Source organism: Balaenoptera borealis (genome assembly GCF_965194805.1).
Source record: "Balaenoptera borealis genome assembly, chromosome: 14".
Classification (NCBI taxonomy): domain Eukaryota; kingdom Metazoa; phylum Chordata; class Mammalia; order Artiodactyla; family Balaenopteridae; genus Balaenoptera; species Balaenoptera borealis.
The window spans coordinates 15,037,260-15,056,763 of NC_138875.1; the positions used below are offsets into that span (position 1 = coordinate 15,037,260).

The following is a 19,504-nucleotide window of genomic DNA, read 5'->3' on the forward strand; positions in this document are numbered from 1 at the left end:
TCATTAAAACTCTTAAAAATGACAATTACAGCCACTCTTAAAATGTGATATAAAATATGAAGACATATGTACTCTTTTGTAATCTGCTTTTGTTTTGGTAGCACACTATCTCCCTTGCCTCAACCTATCAGAAAACAATCTGATCAAAAACTAATCAATAGGACCATTTTATTAAACATTTGATTTAACATGATTATCTTTGTCATGCTTTTTTTCTTTTCCATTATTGGTAGTTAGGGTGTGCCAAAAGGGATGGTGCTACTAATTGTATATATCCTTCAACACTAAATTTCACATACAGTGTCAAAATTTTTATCTATACTTTGACCTTTTATTTCTAATTAATTTTTAGCCAATATTCTTGCTCTGCATTGTTTGTAATAGTAGAAATGTGAAACACAAGATGTCCATTGTTAGAGGATCTACTACAGAATATCATGCAGCATGATAATAATTAGGAAAACAGCAATTTAAAGTAGCAAAAGCAAAAAGGTTGTTTGTTGTTACTTTCCTAGAACATTTTGCTTAGCTCATTATTTATTCTTTCTTATCTAACAATAAAACAAAATATTTCAAATGAGAATTTTTTTCTTAATACTGGTTTGTCAGAATTGGTATGATTTTATACGACTGGCTTTCATATCTAAATATAATATGAATTTCAAATAATTAAATTTCTGAATAATTAAAGTTTTCACCTAAACTTTAATCCAAAAATGATCAGATTTTAGTTAACCATTTGAGATTGTTTTTACTTACAGTTCCTTTCATATGGAAAGAGAAGGATGTCTGTTTGAATTCACTTTTAACATTTATTGAGTTTCCTCTGGGTTTAATATATGAATGGTTTTGTAAATGTTACAGTGACATGGAAAAGGTAAAATGTTCAATATTAAATCAATTGATTATGATATTTGAATCATGCTTATTTTTCCTCAAATTTTATTTGAAAAATTCCAAACCTATAGTAAAATAAAAAGGATATCCCATATACCCTTCACCTAAATTCACCAACTGTTAGCATTTTACCATATTTGTATATAGATAGGTACAATTGTGTATGTTTTTATGTTCTTAATATAGAGATAGATACTATTTTCACAGAATAATTTAAAAAATAAGTTTTAGATATAAAAACTTTAGCATATACCTCCTAAAATCTAGAATATTATTATATATAAATGTAATTCTATTACCAAAATGAACAAATTTGATTGATCTATGTTTTCTTTTTTTTTTTTAGAGCCCACTTAGGTTCCTTGTTTATTATGCATAATTCCTTAATTATCCATTTGTGAAATAAGAATAACATTAAGAAACATGAGATCCAAATGGCATTCGTTTTCACAATATCAATACTAAACTCAAAATAGCAACTTCATTGAATATAAATGTTAAATGTTTCAAAAGTAAAAGGCAACCTTAATTTTTTGTAACCCTATGAATAGAGTCTGCAAAAAAAGGTAGATTATTTTACTGTACTTACAAAGAGACGAGGCCTCAGCCTGCACTGAAGGAGTATGAGCAACAAAGGACAGCAAACAAATTATCATTAGGAGTAATGCCCGTACATATCAAAATATCTCCGTGAACCATGTTCTACTTATATAGCCAATCTATTAAATAACCAGCATAATGGAAGCTTACACCTCATGCGAGAGAATTACTAAATTAACTATACATCTATTAGAAATTTCTAAACCCCACTCCCAAAACAATTTTAGTACACCTGTCAAGTACTGTAGGTCATTTAGAAAAACAGAAATAAAACATACATGCAGCCTTTGTATTAAAATTTTTTCATAACATATAAACAATGTTCAGATATAAACCATGAACTAAATGTTTTTTCTAAGTATGATTTATGTAATCAAGACTTTCTTAAACAAAGACAGGTCTTAGGAATATGATCTGTACAAACTTACAGTAGTGTATATTCCAAGAGATTTTCTTCCTATTATGATATAACAATATAACTCTTTTCTGAGTGAAGATATATGTTAAGGTTTAAGGTGTAAACACTTTGGAAGGCAAACAACTTAGTGAAGAAATTACTGTTCATTTAAAAATGTGTATCATCTCATAATAGGCCCCAGAATTTTCAAATTCACATGTGAGAATACATTTACATCTTAAATTTCTAGGAAAGGCACAAGCTTTATGTAAAAAAGCAGCAAAATTTTAAACCCACCAATTTTTTGAAAAAGCCATTACTTTTATTAGAAACAAAAAATGCTTCTCAAGATGTTGGCAACAGGTCATAGTATAGACATCTATTTCAAACAGTGTACTTCTCCCTTCAATTATATTCCAGTTGGAGGAGGAATACCTCCTTGGCTATGGGAAGTAGAAGTATTTGAAGGACTGTGTAAGCTGGTCTCCTTGTACACAAACCATGCATTTCCTCCCCAAAGTATCATATTCAGAAAGCCAAAGATCACAGATACATTTAGGGATCCCATACTAGTCACAGAGCCAAAATGACATATCACGTCTAGTTGTTTACAAGGCAGAAGTTCCTGGACAATATTGCGACCGGTAGCTGTTTTAATATCTGTAAGAGCTTTAGCCCAGGCCGAAGTGCTCACCAACCACAAAAAAGTGGCAACAAGAGTAACAACAAAGTCAACCACGGGAAGTTTTCGACTATCACGATACAGGTTCATGTAACCAACATAGAGCAGAAGAGCAGCAATGCAGTACAGGAAGACAAAGACTGCAAAAGTAACATAGAATTGTGCAGAAGAAGAGTAATCTCCAATAAGGACATAACTTTTCCAATCTACACGACACACATTTACACCTTGAGGTGGCTGAAATGATGCTTCATTCAACCTGAATGGATAACCAAAAGTAGCTGTAATCGTTTTATTGTCAGAAGGTTTAGTTTGACAAGCCACTTGAATTTCTGTTTTGCCCTTAAAACCTCCACAGGTGGCAAAAGCAAAGACAGAAGCAATCCACTCGAGGACCTTGATGAAGCCGAGCGGCTCCTTGAGCGGGTTGAGGTTGAGCTGGAAGGAGGACATCCTCTGAGGGAAGGAGGGAAAGAGAGTCAGGACGGCGGGGCGGAGGAGAAGGGGGACCGACAAGACAGAGCTGCCCGGCCGCGAGAAAGGGCAAGCGGGGCGGGCTCCGGGAGGCCTGATCTATGTTTTCTAATACACAGTCCATATTCAAATTTCCTCAATTGTCCCAATATTGTCCTTTGTAGCTTTAATTCTACCAAATTGATAGAATAAGAGAAATTATATGCAGAAAACGCATTTTTATCAACAACATTTCATGATTAAAAATAATTCTCAGCAAACAAAGTCTAGAAGGGACTATCCTAAAAAAAGTTATTTATAAAAAACTATTGCTAATATCGCATGTAGTAGAAAATTATTGCAAATTTTCTTCCTGAGATCAGAAACAACACCTGGATATTCACCACAACCACTTCTAATTACATCACAGAGGAGATCCTAGCCAATGCAATAAGGCAAAAAATATATAAATGGTATAATGGAAAGAGAAAGCAGTAAGCCTGTCATTCACAGATGGCATGACTGCATACCTAGAAAAGCTAAAAGAAGCCAAACTATCAAAATTAAAAAGAGAATTTAGCAAAGTTGCTGGTTATAAGCTCGATATAGTATATTTCCACATATTAACAATAAAAAAAACTATTGGAGAATAAAATTAAAATCAATACCACATACAATAGCATCAAATAATATCAAATACATAGGAATAAGTTATTGAACTGATATGAAGAAAACTTTAAAACATTGCTGAAAGATATCAGAGAATGACTAAATAAAAGAGGAACTGGAAGACTCAAATTGTTAAGATGTCAGTTCTCCCAAATCTATTTATATAGTCTATGTAATTCCAACTATCCAGCAGGTATTTTGTGAACATCGGTAAGCTGGTTCTAAATTTATGTGGAGAGGAAAAGAACCTGGAATAGTCAAAGCAAATTTGAAGGACAAAGTTGGAGTTTCTATACTACCAGATAAGATTCATTACAAAGTTACAGTGTGATGTTGATTCAATGATGAACAAACAGACCTAGGAAACAGTGGTATTTTGTTATAACAGCCAAAGGAAACAGTAAACTGGGACAACTGATGCTCCGCCAGGCTAACCGCCATGCCCATCCCCACAGGCTGTGTACATTCTACCCTCTACGGCCCATATCTGCTCATACATTCCATCACTCTCTCCCCTGATGTTGTTAGGATACTGTAGTTTCTTCCAATATAGACTCAAAACAAACCTCTGTCTTTATCTGTATCTAGTCAGCTGTTAGCTCATCTATCAAGTATTTGTTTAATTTCAGTGATTCAAGTATTCATTTCTAGGACTTTATTTTCTAATTTCTCCTGTTATTTTTTCATCATCTTTTTTTTCATTTGAAATCTCTTTATTATTTTAAGTATATTTTTGGCCAATTTCAAATTGTTCTAGTATTTCCAATTCTTAGGGAGTTAACACTCACGTATATGGCATTGACTGTTTTCCTCCTTTGATTTATCGGTTTTCATTCGAGTTTGTCTTCAGCAGTGATAGATTATTTTATGAGAGTCTCCTATACCTTGAGTTATAAGAAAAGTTTCATGTTTACATCTGAGAGGGAATCAGATTTTTCGTGGCTGACTTTTCCCCCATCCCAAACCCTGGAGAAGCAGCCACTTCCCAGCTCCACTCAGGAACAGTGTGTGGAATGTTTCCATTCCCTTAGAGCAGCAGGTGGTTATTGCTCCAAAATTCACGCAGGACACTCAGTCCTAAATCGTTCACTTCATGTGCACCTGTGTCACTATTTGACTATTAGAAATGCAGTCCCCAATTACTGTGGGCTTTAGCTATTCCTTATTATTCTCATTTTTATTTCCATTTTTGTTTTGAGTATGGGTGATTATAGTCTTTTCCTTTTTGAATTATAAAATGTCTTTTTTTTCCTTATTCAGTTTCTATTCATTTGCCAAAGGATTCTTGGATTTCTTTTTTTTTTTTTTTTTTTTGACATATTTACTGGAGTATAATTGCTTTACAATGTTGTGTTAGTTTCTGCTGTATAACAAAGTGAATCAGCTATACATATACATATATCCCCATATCCCCTCCCTCTTGTGTCTCCCTCCCACCCTCCCTATCCCACCCCTCTAGGTGGTCACAGAGCACCGAGCTGATCTCCTTGTGCTATGCAGCTGCTTCCCACTAGCTAGCTATTTTATGTTTCATAGTGTATATATGTCCATGCCACTCTCTCACTTTGTCCCAGCTTACCCTTCCCCATCCCCATATCCTCAAGTCCATTCTCTAGTAGGTCTGTGTCTTTATTCCCGTCTTGCCACTAGGTTCTTCAGAACCTTCTCTTATTTTTGAGATTCCATATATATGTGTTAGCATATGGTATTTGTTTTTCTCTTTCTGACTTACTTCACTCTGTATGACAGACTCTAGGTCCATCCACCTCATTACAAATAACTCAATTTCATTCCTTTTTATGGCTGAGTAATATTCCATTGTATATATGTGCCACATCTTCTTTATCCATTCATCTGTTCATGGACACTTAGGTTGCTTCCATGTCCTGGCTACTGTAAATAATGCTGCAATGAACATTGTGGTACATGACTCTTTTTGAATTATGGTTTTCTCAGGGTATATGCCCAGTAGTGGGATTGCTGAGTCATATAGTAGTTCTATGTTTAGTTTTTTAAGGAACCTCCATACTGTTCTCCATAGTGGCTGTATCAATTTACATTCCCACCAACAGTGCAAGAGGGTTCCCTTTACTCCACACCCTGTCCAGCATTTATTGTTTGTAGATTTTTTGATGATGGCCATTCTGACTAGTGTGAGATGATATCTCATTGTAGTTTTGATTTGCATTTTTCTGATGATTAGTGATGTTGAGCATCCTTTCATGTGTTTCTTGGCAATCTGTATATCTTTAGAGAAATGTCTATTTAGGTCTTCTGCCCATTTTTGGATTGGGTTGTTTGTTTTTTTGATATTGAGCTGCATGAGTTGCTTGTAAATTTTGGAGATTAATCTTTTGTCACTTGCTTCATTTGCAACTATGTTCTCCCATTCTGAGGGTTGTCTTTTCGTCTTGTTTATGGTTTCCTTTGCTGTGCAAAAGCTTTTAAGTTTCATTAGGTCCCATATGTTTATTTTTGTTTTTATTTCCATTTCTCTAGGAGGTGGGTCAAAAAGGATCTTGCTGTGATTTATGTCATAGAGTGTTCTGCCTATGTTTTCCTCTAAGAGTTTTATAGTGTCTGGCCTTACATTTAGGTCTTTAATCCATTTTGAGTTTATTTTTGTGTATGGTGTTAGGAAGTGTTCTAATTTCATTCTTTTACATGTAGCTGTCCAGTTTTCCCAGCACCACACATTAGAAACGCTGTCTTTTCTCCATTGTATGTCCTTGCCTCCTTTGCCGCAAATTACATGCCCATATGTGCATGGGTTTATCTCTGGGCATTCTATCCTGCACCAGTGATCTGTATTTCTGTTTTTGTGCCAGTACCAGACTGTCTTGATTACTGTAGCTATGTAGTATACTCTGAAGTCAGGGAAACTGATTCCTCCAGCTCCGCTTTGCTTTCTCAAATTCTTTGGCTATTCAGGATTTTTTGTGTTTCCATACAAATTGTGAAATTTTTTGTTCTAGTTCTGGGAAAACTGCCATTGGTAGTTTGATAGGGATTGAATTGAATCTGTAGAATGCTTTGGGTAGTATAGTCATTTTCACAATGTTGATTCTTCCAATCCAAGAACATGGTATATCTCTCCATCTGTTTGTATCATCTTTAATTTCTTTCATCAGTGTCTTATAGTTTTCTGCATACAGGTCTTTTGTCTCCCTAGGTAGGTTTATTCCTAGGTATTTTATTCTTTTTGGTGCAGTGGTAAATGAGGGTGTTTCCTTAGTTTCTTTTTCAGTACTTTCATCATTAGTGTATAGGAATGCAACAGATTTCCGTGCATTAATTTTGTATCCTGCTACTTTACCAGATTCATTGATTAGCTCTAGTAGTTTTCTGGTAGCATCTTTAGGATTCTCTAAGTATACTATCATGTCATCTACAAAGAGTGACAGCTTTACTTCTTCTTTCCTGATTTGGATTCCTTTTATTTCTTTTTATTCTCTGATTGCTGTGGCTAAAACTTCCAAAACTATGTTGAATAATAGTGGTGAGAGTGGGCAACCTTGTCTTCTTCCTGATCTTAGTGGAAATGGTTTCAGTTTTTCACCATGGAGAACGATGTTGGCTGTGGGTTTGTCATACATGGCCTTTATTATGTTGAGGAAAGTTCCCTCTATGCCTACTTTCTGGAGGGTTTTTATCATAAACAGGTGTTGAATTTTGTCAGAAGCTTTTCCTGCATCTATTGAGACAATCATATGGTTTTTATCCTTCAACACACTGTATCCGTTAATATGGTGTTTCACATTGATTGATTTGTGTATATTGAAGCATGCTTGCATTCCTGGGATAAACCCGACTTGATCATAGTGTATGATCCTTTTAATGTGCTCTTGGATTCTGTTTGCTAGTATTTTCTTGAGGATTTTTGCAGCTATGTTCATCAGAGACATTGGCCTGTTTTTTCCTTTTTTGTGACATCTTTGTCTGGTTTTGGTATCAGGGTGATGGTGGCCTCATAGAATGAGTTTGGGAGTGTTCCTTCCTCTGCTATATTTTGGATGAGTTTGAGAAGGATAGGTGTTAGCTCTTCTGTAAATGTTTGATAGAATTCGCCTGTGAAGCCATCTTGTCCTGGGCTTTTGTTTGTTGGAAGATTTTTAATCACAGTCTCAATTTCAGTGCTTGTGATTGGTCTGTTTATATTTTGTATTTCTTCCTGGTTGAGTCTTGGAAGGTTGTGCTTTTCTAAGAATTTGTCCATTTCTTCCAGGTCATCCATTTTACTGGCATAGAGTTACTTGTAGTAATCTCTCATGATCCTCTCTATTTCTGCAGTGTCAGTTGTTACTTCTCCTTTTTCATTTCTAGTTCTATTGATTTGAGTCTTCTCCCTTTTTTTCTTGATGAGTCTGGCTAAGGGTTTATCAATTTTGTTTATCTTCTGAAAGAACCAGCTTTTAGTTTTATTGATCTTTGCTATTAGATCTCACTCGGATTTGACGGAGAAATGAAAACCTTTACAGACAAGCAAAAACTAAGAGAATTCAGCTCCACCAAACCAGCTTTACAGCAAATGGTAAAGGAACTTCTCTAAGTGGGAAACACAAGAGAAGGAAAAGACCTACAAAAACAAACGCAAAACAATTAAGAAAATGGTAATAAGAACATACATATCGATAATTACCTTAAATGTGAATGGATTAAATGCTCCAACCAAAAGACATAGACTGGCTGAATGGATACAAAAACAAGACCCGTATGTATGTTGTCTACAAGAGACCCACTTCAGACCTAGGGACACATACAGACTGAAAGTGAGGGGATGGAAAAAGATATTCCATGCAACTGGAAATCAAAAGTAAGCTGGAGTAGCAATTCTCATATCAGACATAATAGACTTTAAAATAAAGACTATTAGAAGAGACAAAAAAGGACACTACATAATGATCAAGGGATCGATCCAAGAAGAAGATATAACAATTATAAATATTAATGTACCCAACATAGGAGCACCTCAATACATAAGGAGAAGGCTAACAGCCATAAAAGGGGAAATTGACAGTAACACAATCATAGTAGGGGATTTAACACCCCACTTTCACCAATGGACAGAACATCCAAAATGAAAACAAATATGGAAACACAAGCTTTAAATGATACATTAAACAAGATGGACTTAATTGATATTTATAGGACATTCCATCCAAAAACAACATAATACACTTTCTTCTCAAGTGTTCATGGAACATTCTCCAGGATAGATCATATATTGGGTCACAAATCAAGCCTTGCTAAATTTAAGAAAATTGAAATCATATCAATTATCGTTTCCGACCACAATGCTACGAGACTAGACATCAATTACAGGAAAAAATCTGTAAAAAATACAAACACGTGGAGGCTAAACAATATGTTACTAAATAACCAAGAGATCACTGAAGAAATCAAAGAGGAAATCAAAAAATACGTAGAAACAAATGACAATGAAAACACAATGACCCAAAACCTATGGGATGCAGCAAAAGCAGTTCTAGGCGGAAAGTTTATAGCAATACAATCCTAACTCAAGAAACAAGAAACATCTCAAATAAACAACCTAACCTTACACCTAAAGCAATTAGAGAAAGAAGAACAAAAAAACTCCCAAAGTTAGCAGAAGGAAAGAAATCATAAAGATCAGATCAGAAATAAATGAAAAAGAAATGAAGGAAACAGTAGCAAAGATCAATAAAACTATAAGTTGGTTCTTTCAGAAGATAAACAAAATTGATAAACCATTAGCCAGACTCATCAACAAAAAAAGGGAAAAGACTCAAATCAATAGAATAAGAAATGAAAAAGGAGAAGTAATAATTGACACTGCAGAAATACAAAGGATCGTGAGAGATTACTACAAGCAACTCTATGCCAATAAAATGGACAACCTGGAAGAAATGGACAAATTCTTAGAAAAGCACAACCTTCCAAGACTAAACCAGGAAGAAATACAAAATATAAACAGACCAATCACAAGCACTGAAATTGAGACTGTGATTAAAAATCTTCCAACAAACAAAAGCCCAGGACCAAATGGCTTCACAGGCGAATTCTATCAAACAGTTAGAGAAGAGCTAACACCTAACCTTCTCAAACTCTTCCAGAATACAGCAGAGGAAGGAACACTCCCAAACTCATTCTATGAGCCCACCACCACCCTGATACCAAAACCAGACAAAGATGTCACAAAAAAAGAAAACTACAGGCTAGTATCACTGATGAACATACATGCAGAAATCCTCAAAAAAACACTAGCAAACAGAATCCAAGAGCACATTAAAAGGATCATACACCATGATCAAGTGGGGTTTATCCAGGAATGCAAAGATTCTTCAATATATGTAAATCAGTCAATGTGATACACCATATTAACAAACTGAAGGATGAAAACTATATGATCATCTCAATAGCTGCAGAAAAACTTTCGACAAAATTCAGCACCATGTATGACAAAAACCCTCCAGAAAGTAGACATAGAAGGAACTTACCTCAACATAATAAAGGCCATATATGACAAACCCACAGCCAACATCATTCTGAATGGTGAAAAACTGAAACCATTTCCACTAAGATCAGGAAGAAGACAAGGTTGCCCACACTCACCACTATTATTTAACATAGTTTTGGAAGTTTTAGCTGCATCAATCAGAGAAGAAAAAGAAATAAAAGGAATCCAAATCAGAAAAGAAGAAGTAAAGCTGTCACTGTTTGCAGATGAAATGATACTATACATAGAGAATCCTAAAGATGCTACCAGAAAACTACTAGAGCTAATCAATGAATCTGGTAAAGTAGCAGGATACAAAATTAATGCACAGAAATCTGTTGCATTCCTATACACTAATGATGAAAAATCTGGAGGAGAAATTAAGGAAACATTCCCATTTACCATTGCAACAAAAAGAATAAAATACCTAGGAATAAACCTACCTAGGGAGACAAAAGACCTGTATGCAGAAAACTATAAGACACTGATGAAAGAAATTATAGATGATACAAACAGATGGAGAGATATACCATGTTCTTGCATTGGAAGAATCAACATTGTGAAAATGACTCTACTACCCAAAGCAATCTACAGATTCAATGCAATCCTTATCAAACTACTAATGGCATTTTTCCCAGAACTAGAACAAAACATTTCACAATTTGTATGGAAACACAAAAGACCCCGAATAGCCAAAGCAACACTGAGATAGCAAAATGGAGCTGCAGGAATCAGGCTCCCTGACTTCAGACTATACTATAAAGCTACAGTAATCAAGACAGTATGGAACCAGCTACTATGTAGCTATCAAGCTACAAAGTAATCAAGACAGTATGGTACTGGCACAAAAACAGAAATATAGATCAATGGAACAGGATAGAAAGCCCAGAGATAAACCCATGCACATATGGTCACCTTATTTTTAATAAAGGAGGCAAGAACATACAATGGAGATAAGACAGCCTCTTCAATAAGTGGTGCTGGAAAAACTGGACAACTACATGTAAAAGAATGTAATTGGAACACTTCCTAACACCATACACAAAAATAAACTCAAAATGGATTAAAGACCTAAATGTGTAAGGTCAGACACTGTAAAACTCATAGAGGAAAACATAGGCAGAGCACTCTGTGACATAAATCACAGCAAGATCCGTTTTGACCCACTTCCTAGAGAAATGGAAATAAAAACAAAAATAAACAAATGGGATTTAATGAAACTTAAAAGCTTTTGCACAGCAAAGGAAACCATAAACAAGACAAAAAGACAACCCTCAGAACGGGAGAAAATATTTGCAAATGAAGCAACTGACAAAGGATTAATCTCCAAAATTTACAAGCAGCTCATTCAGCTCAATATCAAAAAAACAAACAACCCAATCCAAAAATGGGCAGAAGACCTAAATAGACATTTCTCCAAAGAAGATACACAGATTGCCAACAGACACATGAAAGAATGCTCAACATCATTAATCATTAGAGAAATGCAAATCAAAACTACAATGAGATATCATCTCACACTAGTCAGAATGGCCATCATCAAAAAATCTAGAAACAATAAATGCTGGAGAGGGTGTGGAGAAAAGGGAACCCTCTTGCACTGTTGGTGGGAATGTAAATTGATACAGTCATTATAGAGAATAGTATAGAGGTTCCTTAAAAAACTAAACATAGAACTACCATACAACTCAGCAATCCCACTACTGGGCATATACCCTGAGAAAACCATAATTCAAAACAAGTCATGTACCACAAATTTCACTGCAGCTCTATTTACAATAGCCAGGACATGGGAGCAACCTAAGTGTCCATAGACAAATGAATGGATAAAGAAGATGTGGCACCTATATACAATGGAATATTAGCCATAAAAAGAAATGAAACTGAGTTATTTGTAGTGAGGTGGATGGACCTAGAATCTGTCATATAGAGTGAAGTAAGTCAGAAAGAGAAAAACAAATACCATATGCCAACACGTATATATGGGATCTAAAAAAAAAAAAAAGTTTCTGAAGAACCTAGGGGCAGGACAGGAATAAAGACTCAGACCTAGAGAATGGACTTGAGGACACAGGGAGGGGCAAGGGTAAGCTGGGACGAAGTGAGAGAGTGGCATGGACATATATACACTACCAAATGTAAAATAGATAGCTAGTGGGAAGCAGCTGCATAGCACAGGGAAATCAGCTCGGTGCTTTGTGACCACCTAGAGGGGTGGGATAGGGAGGGTGGGAGGGAGACGCAAGAGGGAGGAGATATGGGGATATATGTATATGTATAGCTGATTCACTTTGTTATAAAGCAGAAACTAACACACCATTGTAAAGCAATTATACTCCAATAAAGGTGTTAAAAAATAAAATAAATAAATAAATAAAACAGGGGCGGTGTCTGTTCTATGTAATATTTAGTTAGAGCTGATATATTTAGTCTTACATATGTAGAGTATGATGGTTTCTATTTTTTGGCCTCCTTGGAATTTCTTTTGCTTTCTTTCTTTTTCTGCATCCTCCTTGATATTTGATTTTATCTCAGAGGATACAAAAATAAGTTACTATAAGCCCTAAAATCTTTAATTCAACCATTGTAAAATTTTACTTTAAAATCTATGTTAAATATCATTTAATTTTTAAGTAAAGAAGCTGGTGATACATATCACATGCTTTTCATGCTACAAACACTAGGTTAGCCTTTAATTTGTTTAATTAGGGAAGAAAGAAAAGTTTTAAGTATTTGACAATTTACACAAAGTTTATTTTAAATCTGTTTATCATAAACCTTGTCATCATAAAGTTAGGCTTCTGAGTATATCTACTTACTAAGAAGGTCAATGATCTCCCCTGCATTATTCAAAAATCTGTTTTAATAAATCTGAGGACTATTGACTTATAATAATGAAACTATAATTATCTGATACAGAAAATTACAATTAGAGAAGTGTGTCTTTACTTAATGTTGAAAACTATGTCAGAAGAAGTTAATTTATTTTTTCAGTCTACAAGGCTCTGTGTGATCTCTTTGCCTTGTTCCCTGAACTGATCTCATTTCTTTACACTTTTTCTTATTCCCTCTCCAGCTACACTGGCCTCTCAGCTCTTCCTAGAACACTCCAGACACACTTTCAACAAGGCCCTGCTTGATCCTTCTGCCTGGAACACTCTGTTCTGCTATTGGCATGGTTAATTCCCTCACCTCCTTCAAATCTTTGCTTACAGATCATTTTGTCAATGAGATCTACTTTCTCTGACCACCTGATTTAAATTGTAACCTGCCCACCACCCTGGCCCTTCCCATCCCCCTCACCCTTATCTTCTTTTTCTCTTCTACAGCTTATCACTGTCAATTACCACTTTTCACCCTCTAAAATATGCGCTTTACTCATGTATGTCGCATAACTTATTATGTTTACTATTTATTTCTGTGCACACACACACCCTACCCTGGCTGATATTTGTGGTTCATTATTATTGTCATTTTGTTGTTGACAGTCAAATACATGCCAAGGTAGGAGAATAATATATAGAACATAGTTAAGTGCTCAATAAATGGTTGTTGAATCTTTTGAATTTTTTCCCCCACTGACTCTGGCTTCACTAATATTACAATAAATTTTTCAATCAGTATAAAAGGGTTATAGTCTCTCAAAGTTAAGAAAAGCATTTTTAAACTTCTCCTCTGAGCATATATTGTATGAATAAAAATAAGAGTGGCAGGCACCATTTAAAACGACGTAGATGCTTGACTTTATGAAGATTAAACTCTATTAGGAAAATAGTATTAAGGGAATATTTAATTAAATAATTACAAGAGTAATGTTCTGTAAAGAGATGTTATTAGGAGTAAATTTATAACACCTGGGCTCTAAGAAGGACTCCATGAATCCTGCATTATGAGTCCAGGAAAGTAATACTGGCTGAAAGTAAATCACTTACTCATTTTGAACAGATGGAGTAGTCTATACAAGCCTTATATACTCTTGGGATTTATTTTTGAAATCCCTCAAATTTGTATATTTCAGAGAATATTACAGAGAAGAAATGTTCATAGTTTGAGGAGTTTTCAGGATTTATTTTAAAATGTTTCCTCTGGACATCCACTTTGGCCATGAGGAAGACAGTCCAGAATCACCCCACACTACAAACAAATGAAAAACTAGACAAAAATGTAAGGAACAACAATCTTCAGACATCAGGCAGTAGTCAGCACCAAGCTGTGATTCCTGAGAAAAGGGAGACACACCAGGTGGGCCCTCCCATTGCCCAGGCTCCCTGCCTGGAGGGAATTCCCCCTAAAACAGCACTTACCCCACAGGCACCCTCTACTGTAGCACTAGCCATGTTGTATTCTCAGTGTCTGTTTATTTCTCTTTCTCCTTAGACTATGAAGTCCTCCTGAAGAAGGTACGCTTACCCATCTCTATATTCCCAAAACATACCACAGAGAAGGATCTAAGTAAACATTTGCTAAATGAAATAAACTCTGCAAAGAATGGGGAGCGAAGGAACCAGCATTTACGGACTGAGAATGCACCCAGTAGCAGACACTTCTGTATTGTCCCACTTCGCAGCCACAACAGGCTTATTGGAAATATGTTAACTCTCACATTTGGAAACTGGCTCGTTAACCGGCCAGAGCCACAGAGATGATCAACTCCAGATCATGCACTCTTTCTGCCCCATCTTGTTTCCTCCTTGAAACAGGTTGCCTTCTGCAAATTCTGGTAAAAGCCCTTAGTCATAAAAGCATAACCTCTACAGCAAGGAGTTTTAAAGTATTCTTGGGTTCTCTAAGTGGGCAAAGTCCAGTGGAAAGATGAAATAGTTTTCTGAGAGAATTTTTAAATAAAGGAGAAAGCAGTGTATCCAAGAGCTATTGGTCTCTCGGAGGATGAGGATTCAGAATTCATTTATCCAAAGTGACAGTGCATATGGCCAGCTTGCTATCTTAATTCTCCAGACTCTGCCCAATTGACTTCACCACTCCCTTCCTGAAATATCTGCTTGTGTTGGTATCAGATTCCCACACGGACTGTAGTTCCTGGCTGTTGACTATGTCTCCTGTCCTGATTTGCTGCCTGGGATTCAATAGCCAATCGGGAAAGTTTCACTCATTAAATGATGTGTATAAATAAAACAATGCTAAATAGGCATGGACAGTGAGATTATTCACACAATTGACAATATAGCTTCTAAAAGGAATTTAAAATAAAATATAAACGTCTGAGCACCCATTTTAAAATAGGAGGTGGGTTGAAGGAGAAACTAGTTTGGGGCAGTAAGAGACTGCTTCATAAATGATGAAGGTGACTGTCTGGTGTAGCCCTCTTTGCTGACGTCAAGATAGAGGGGTCAGACTTCCCTGGTGGCGCAGGGTTAATAACCCACCTGCCAATGCAGGGGACACGGGTTCGAGCCCTGGTCCGGGAAGATCCCACATGCGGCAGAGCAACTAAGCCCGTGCGCCACAACTACTGAAGCCCGCACGCCTAGAGCCCGTGCTCTGCAACAAGAGAAGCCACCACAATGAGAAGCCAGCACACTGCAACGAAGAGTAGCCCCCGCTCGCCACAACTAGAGAAAGCCCGCGCACAGCAACAAAAGACCCAACACAGCCAAAAATAAATGAAATAAAAAAAAAAAGAGGGGTCAAATATATTTAATTATTCGTGTTCTGTGTGTATTACTTTTCAACTCACTATTATTTCTTGTGGAATGGTTCTCTGGGCTGTTAGCTACAAGTTTTTCCTATAGAGCGACAAGGCTGTTCCATCAGAAATATCTGTATCATTTAAGATAGTTTTTGCAAAAAGCAATCTTATTTTCAAATTTCAAGTTTTCTGTAAAATTAAAAGCGTTCTGACTGCACCGGATTCCTTTAAATGCTCTTTAGTACTTTACCAAAATCCTTATCTAGAAAGAGAAAGAGAAAGAGAAAGAAATAGAAAGAGAAAGAAAGAAATTGAAAGAGGTTGAAAGAGAATGATTAAAAGAGAAAGAAAGAGGTTGAAAGAGAAAGAGATTGAGAGAAAGAGGAAAGAGACCTTCTAAAGCAGTGTTTTCCCAGCTAGTCAAGGACATTTTAAAGATGGGTACATACCATTCCAAGAACGTGTGTCCCGCAGGCACACAGCAGATACTGCAGAGAAGTCTCCAGCCTGCTCTCCGCTTCTCACTCTTCAAAAGGCAGAGTGAGCCTCTCTCCTTCTCAAACCACCACCCCTTTTCATTGTTTTCATTTAAAGCAGTAGTTCTCAAAGCGCTGACCCCGACCAGCCCACATCAGCATCACCTGGGAGCTTGTTATGCAAACTCTCCAGCTACCCCAGACCCAGTGAATCAGAACCTGGCGGTGGAACTCAGCAAACTAAGTTTAACAAGCCCTCTGGGTAATTGAGGACCACTGATTGAGAGCGGCCCTTTCAAACTTAGCTGCACTTCGGGCTCCTCTGAAGAGTTTAAAACTACAGCTGTCAGGGTCCTGCCCTCAGATATTATGATGGAATTGGTCTAGGGAGTACCCTGGGCACCAGGACTCTTAAAAACTCAACAGGTAATCCTAATGTGCAGTGACATTGGAGAACCCTTGCTTTAGACCTTGTTATACTCCTTACCCAGGAAAATAAGTCTGTCTGGAAAGAGGTGCCAGCTCAGTGGGCTGAACCCACTTATTAAGGAAACTGATTGCAGGTACCCTTCCTGGGGAGACCTTGGTCATATGTAAACACAGATGCCAGACACCCAAGATTCCCCTAGGCCGTCTGAATCCCAGTCTTCTCCCGAGCACCCAGGTGTCCTACATTGTATCCAGAGCTCAATCCTAACCGACAACACCTGATGCAGCAACTAGGCGAAGATTGGTGGAAATTTACGAAATTAAACATGATTCTTATATTTGATGCTACTTATGAGTTTCAGATTTGAGGGTAAAGCTTTTTCTAATGAATGGAAGTTAGCACCTTGGTATCTAAATTTGTGTGTCATAAATACAAGCACAATTTAAGCTACAAAGCATATGTTCCTTTCTGTTCTATCAAGCAGCCTTGGTTGGACCTTCCCTGAGCTCCCATAGTTGCTTTATTTTCACACATATGAGGCTGTCTTCCAGGTAATTGCTCCATGTCTCTCGCTGCTGGTAGCCTGCAAGCAGAAAATGCATTTTATGCGTCTCTGCATCTGCAGGTCCAGGGTTGAGCAGGCATCCTTTAATATTTTGAATGAGTCAGTGAATGAACTATGAAAGCTACTCTCAATTTCTAGGCAAGGATTTGTATAGTCTGTCAGCAGCCACAAAAAAAAAAAAAGACAGATTCATGGTTTTCAGCAAGACAGAGGCTATAAAAATGGGATAGACGTGCAGAGGACTGAGTCTGTCTGCCTTTTCTCAATTTTCCCTTGTTCTCAACAAAGTAACTAGCTGATCTTTAGAAAACCAGAAGGTTGAAATTTTTTGAAAGAAAGGTCTGACCTTTTAGGAAAAGGAGAGTGGGATGCATTTAACTCCCTTCAAAATCAATTCAATAACAGGATAATATATTCTTCAGAGAAGCTTCCTCTGTAATATGTGTGGTTATGTGGTTTTGTCCACACAAATTACTCTGGCACGTGTGCTGGGGGCAACAGTGAGATACAAATACGGTTTTGCAAATAATCAAAGCCCTAAGGATACTTTCTTTCTTTTTTTTTTTTTTAATTAATTAATTTATTTATTTATGGCTGTGTTGGGTCTTCGTTTCTGTGCGAGGGCTTTCTCTAGTTGTGGCAAGTGGGGGCCACTCTTCATCCTGGTGCGCGGGCCTCTAACCATCACGGCCTCTCTTGTTGCGGAGCACGGGCTCCAGACGCGCAGGCTCAGTAGTTGTGGCTCACTGGCCTAGTTGCTCCACGGCATGTGGGATCTTCCCAGACCAGGGCTCGAACCCGTGTCCCCTACACTGGCAGGCAGACTCTCAACCACTGCGCCACCAGGGAAGCCCCCAAGGATACTTTCTTAATAGCTTACTTAGGACCTATATTCTAAACACATTCTCTAAAACAAAAGGAGGGAGGTGACCTCCTACACCGTTGGTAACATATGCTTTGTAGCTTAAATTATGCTTGTATTTATGACACAAATTTAGACACCACGGTGCTAACTTCCATTCATTAGAAAAAGCTTTACCCTCAAATCTGAAACTCATAAGTAGCATCAAATATAAGTTGGTGCAGCCACTATGGAAAACAGTCTGGAGATTCCTCAAAAAACTAAAAATATAGTTACCATATGATCCTGCAATCCCACTCCTGGGCATATAACTGGAAAAGATGAAAACTCTAATTCGAAAAGATACATGCACCCCAATGTTCATAGGAGCACTATTTACAATAGCCAAGACATGGAAGCAACCTAAGTGTCCATCAACAGAGGAATGGATAAAGAAAAGGTGGTATATATATATATATATATATATATATATATATATATATATATATATATACAGTGGAATATTACTCAGCCATGAAAAGAATGAAATAATGCCATTTGCAGCAACATGGATGGACCTAGAGATTATCATACTAAGTGAAGTAAGTCAGGCAAAGACAAACATTATATGATATCATTTATATATGGAATCTTAAAAAATAATACACATCAACTCATTTACAAACAGAAACAGACTCACAGACATAGAATACAAACTTATGGTTACCAAAGGGAAAAGAGGAGGGGGAAGGATAAATTAAGAGTTTGGGATTAACAGATACACACTACCATATATGAAATAGATAAACAACAAGGTCCTACTATAGTGCAAGGACCTATATTCAATATCTCGTAATAACCTACAACAGAAAAGAATCTGAAGCTGTACACCTGAAACTAACAAAATATTGTAAATCAACTTTAAATGTTTTTTAAAAAGGGGTTGACACACTTTTTTTGTAAAGAGTCAAATCCTAAATATTTAAGCTTTGTGAGCCATGTGGTCTCCTGTGGCAACCACTCAACTCTGTTGTAGCACAAAAGCACCCTAGACTATACAGAAATGAATGGGGAAGACGGTGTTCCTATAAAATTTAATTTACAAGACAAGGCAGTGGGCTGGATTTTGTCCATTGCCTTATTTTGCCCACCTCTGAACTAAATTAATACTTATATTTGGGCCTACTTCCCTTTCCTCTAAGTTACGTTTAAAGACAGTCTGGGTTTTCAGCTACCAGGTCGCTAAGGGCTCCAAAAGAGATATTTCTGACCTGTCCTGTCCCTAGCACTCTGTAGCAACAGTCAGATTCAGAACACAAAGCCAAGCAAAACATGCCTTTTCAGCCCTTGACCCTGAATCCTCTCATTC

General features: G+C 36.8%; 1 protein-coding gene across 1 annotated transcript; it reads right to left on the reverse strand.

The window, feature by feature from the left end:
* Window positions 1-2,194: 2,194 nt before the first annotated feature.
* Window positions 2,195-3,138, reverse strand: LOC309610961 (synaptophysin-like protein 1). Its single transcript, XM_082354561.1, has one exon. The coding sequence runs from the start codon at window positions 3,027-3,029 to the stop codon at window positions 2,304-2,306; it is 726 nt and encodes a 241-aa protein (XP_082210687.1). The 5' UTR covers window positions 3,030-3,138; the 3' UTR covers window positions 2,195-2,303.
* Between the last annotated feature and the right edge of the window lie 16,366 nt (window positions 3,139-19,504).

Bases quoted from the DNA above. Each gene is read 5' to 3' on its own strand.
- LOC309610961 (XM_082354561.1), bottom strand. From the start codon at position 3,029: ATGTCCTCCTTCCAGCTCAACCTCAACCCGCTCAAGGAGCCGCTCGGC.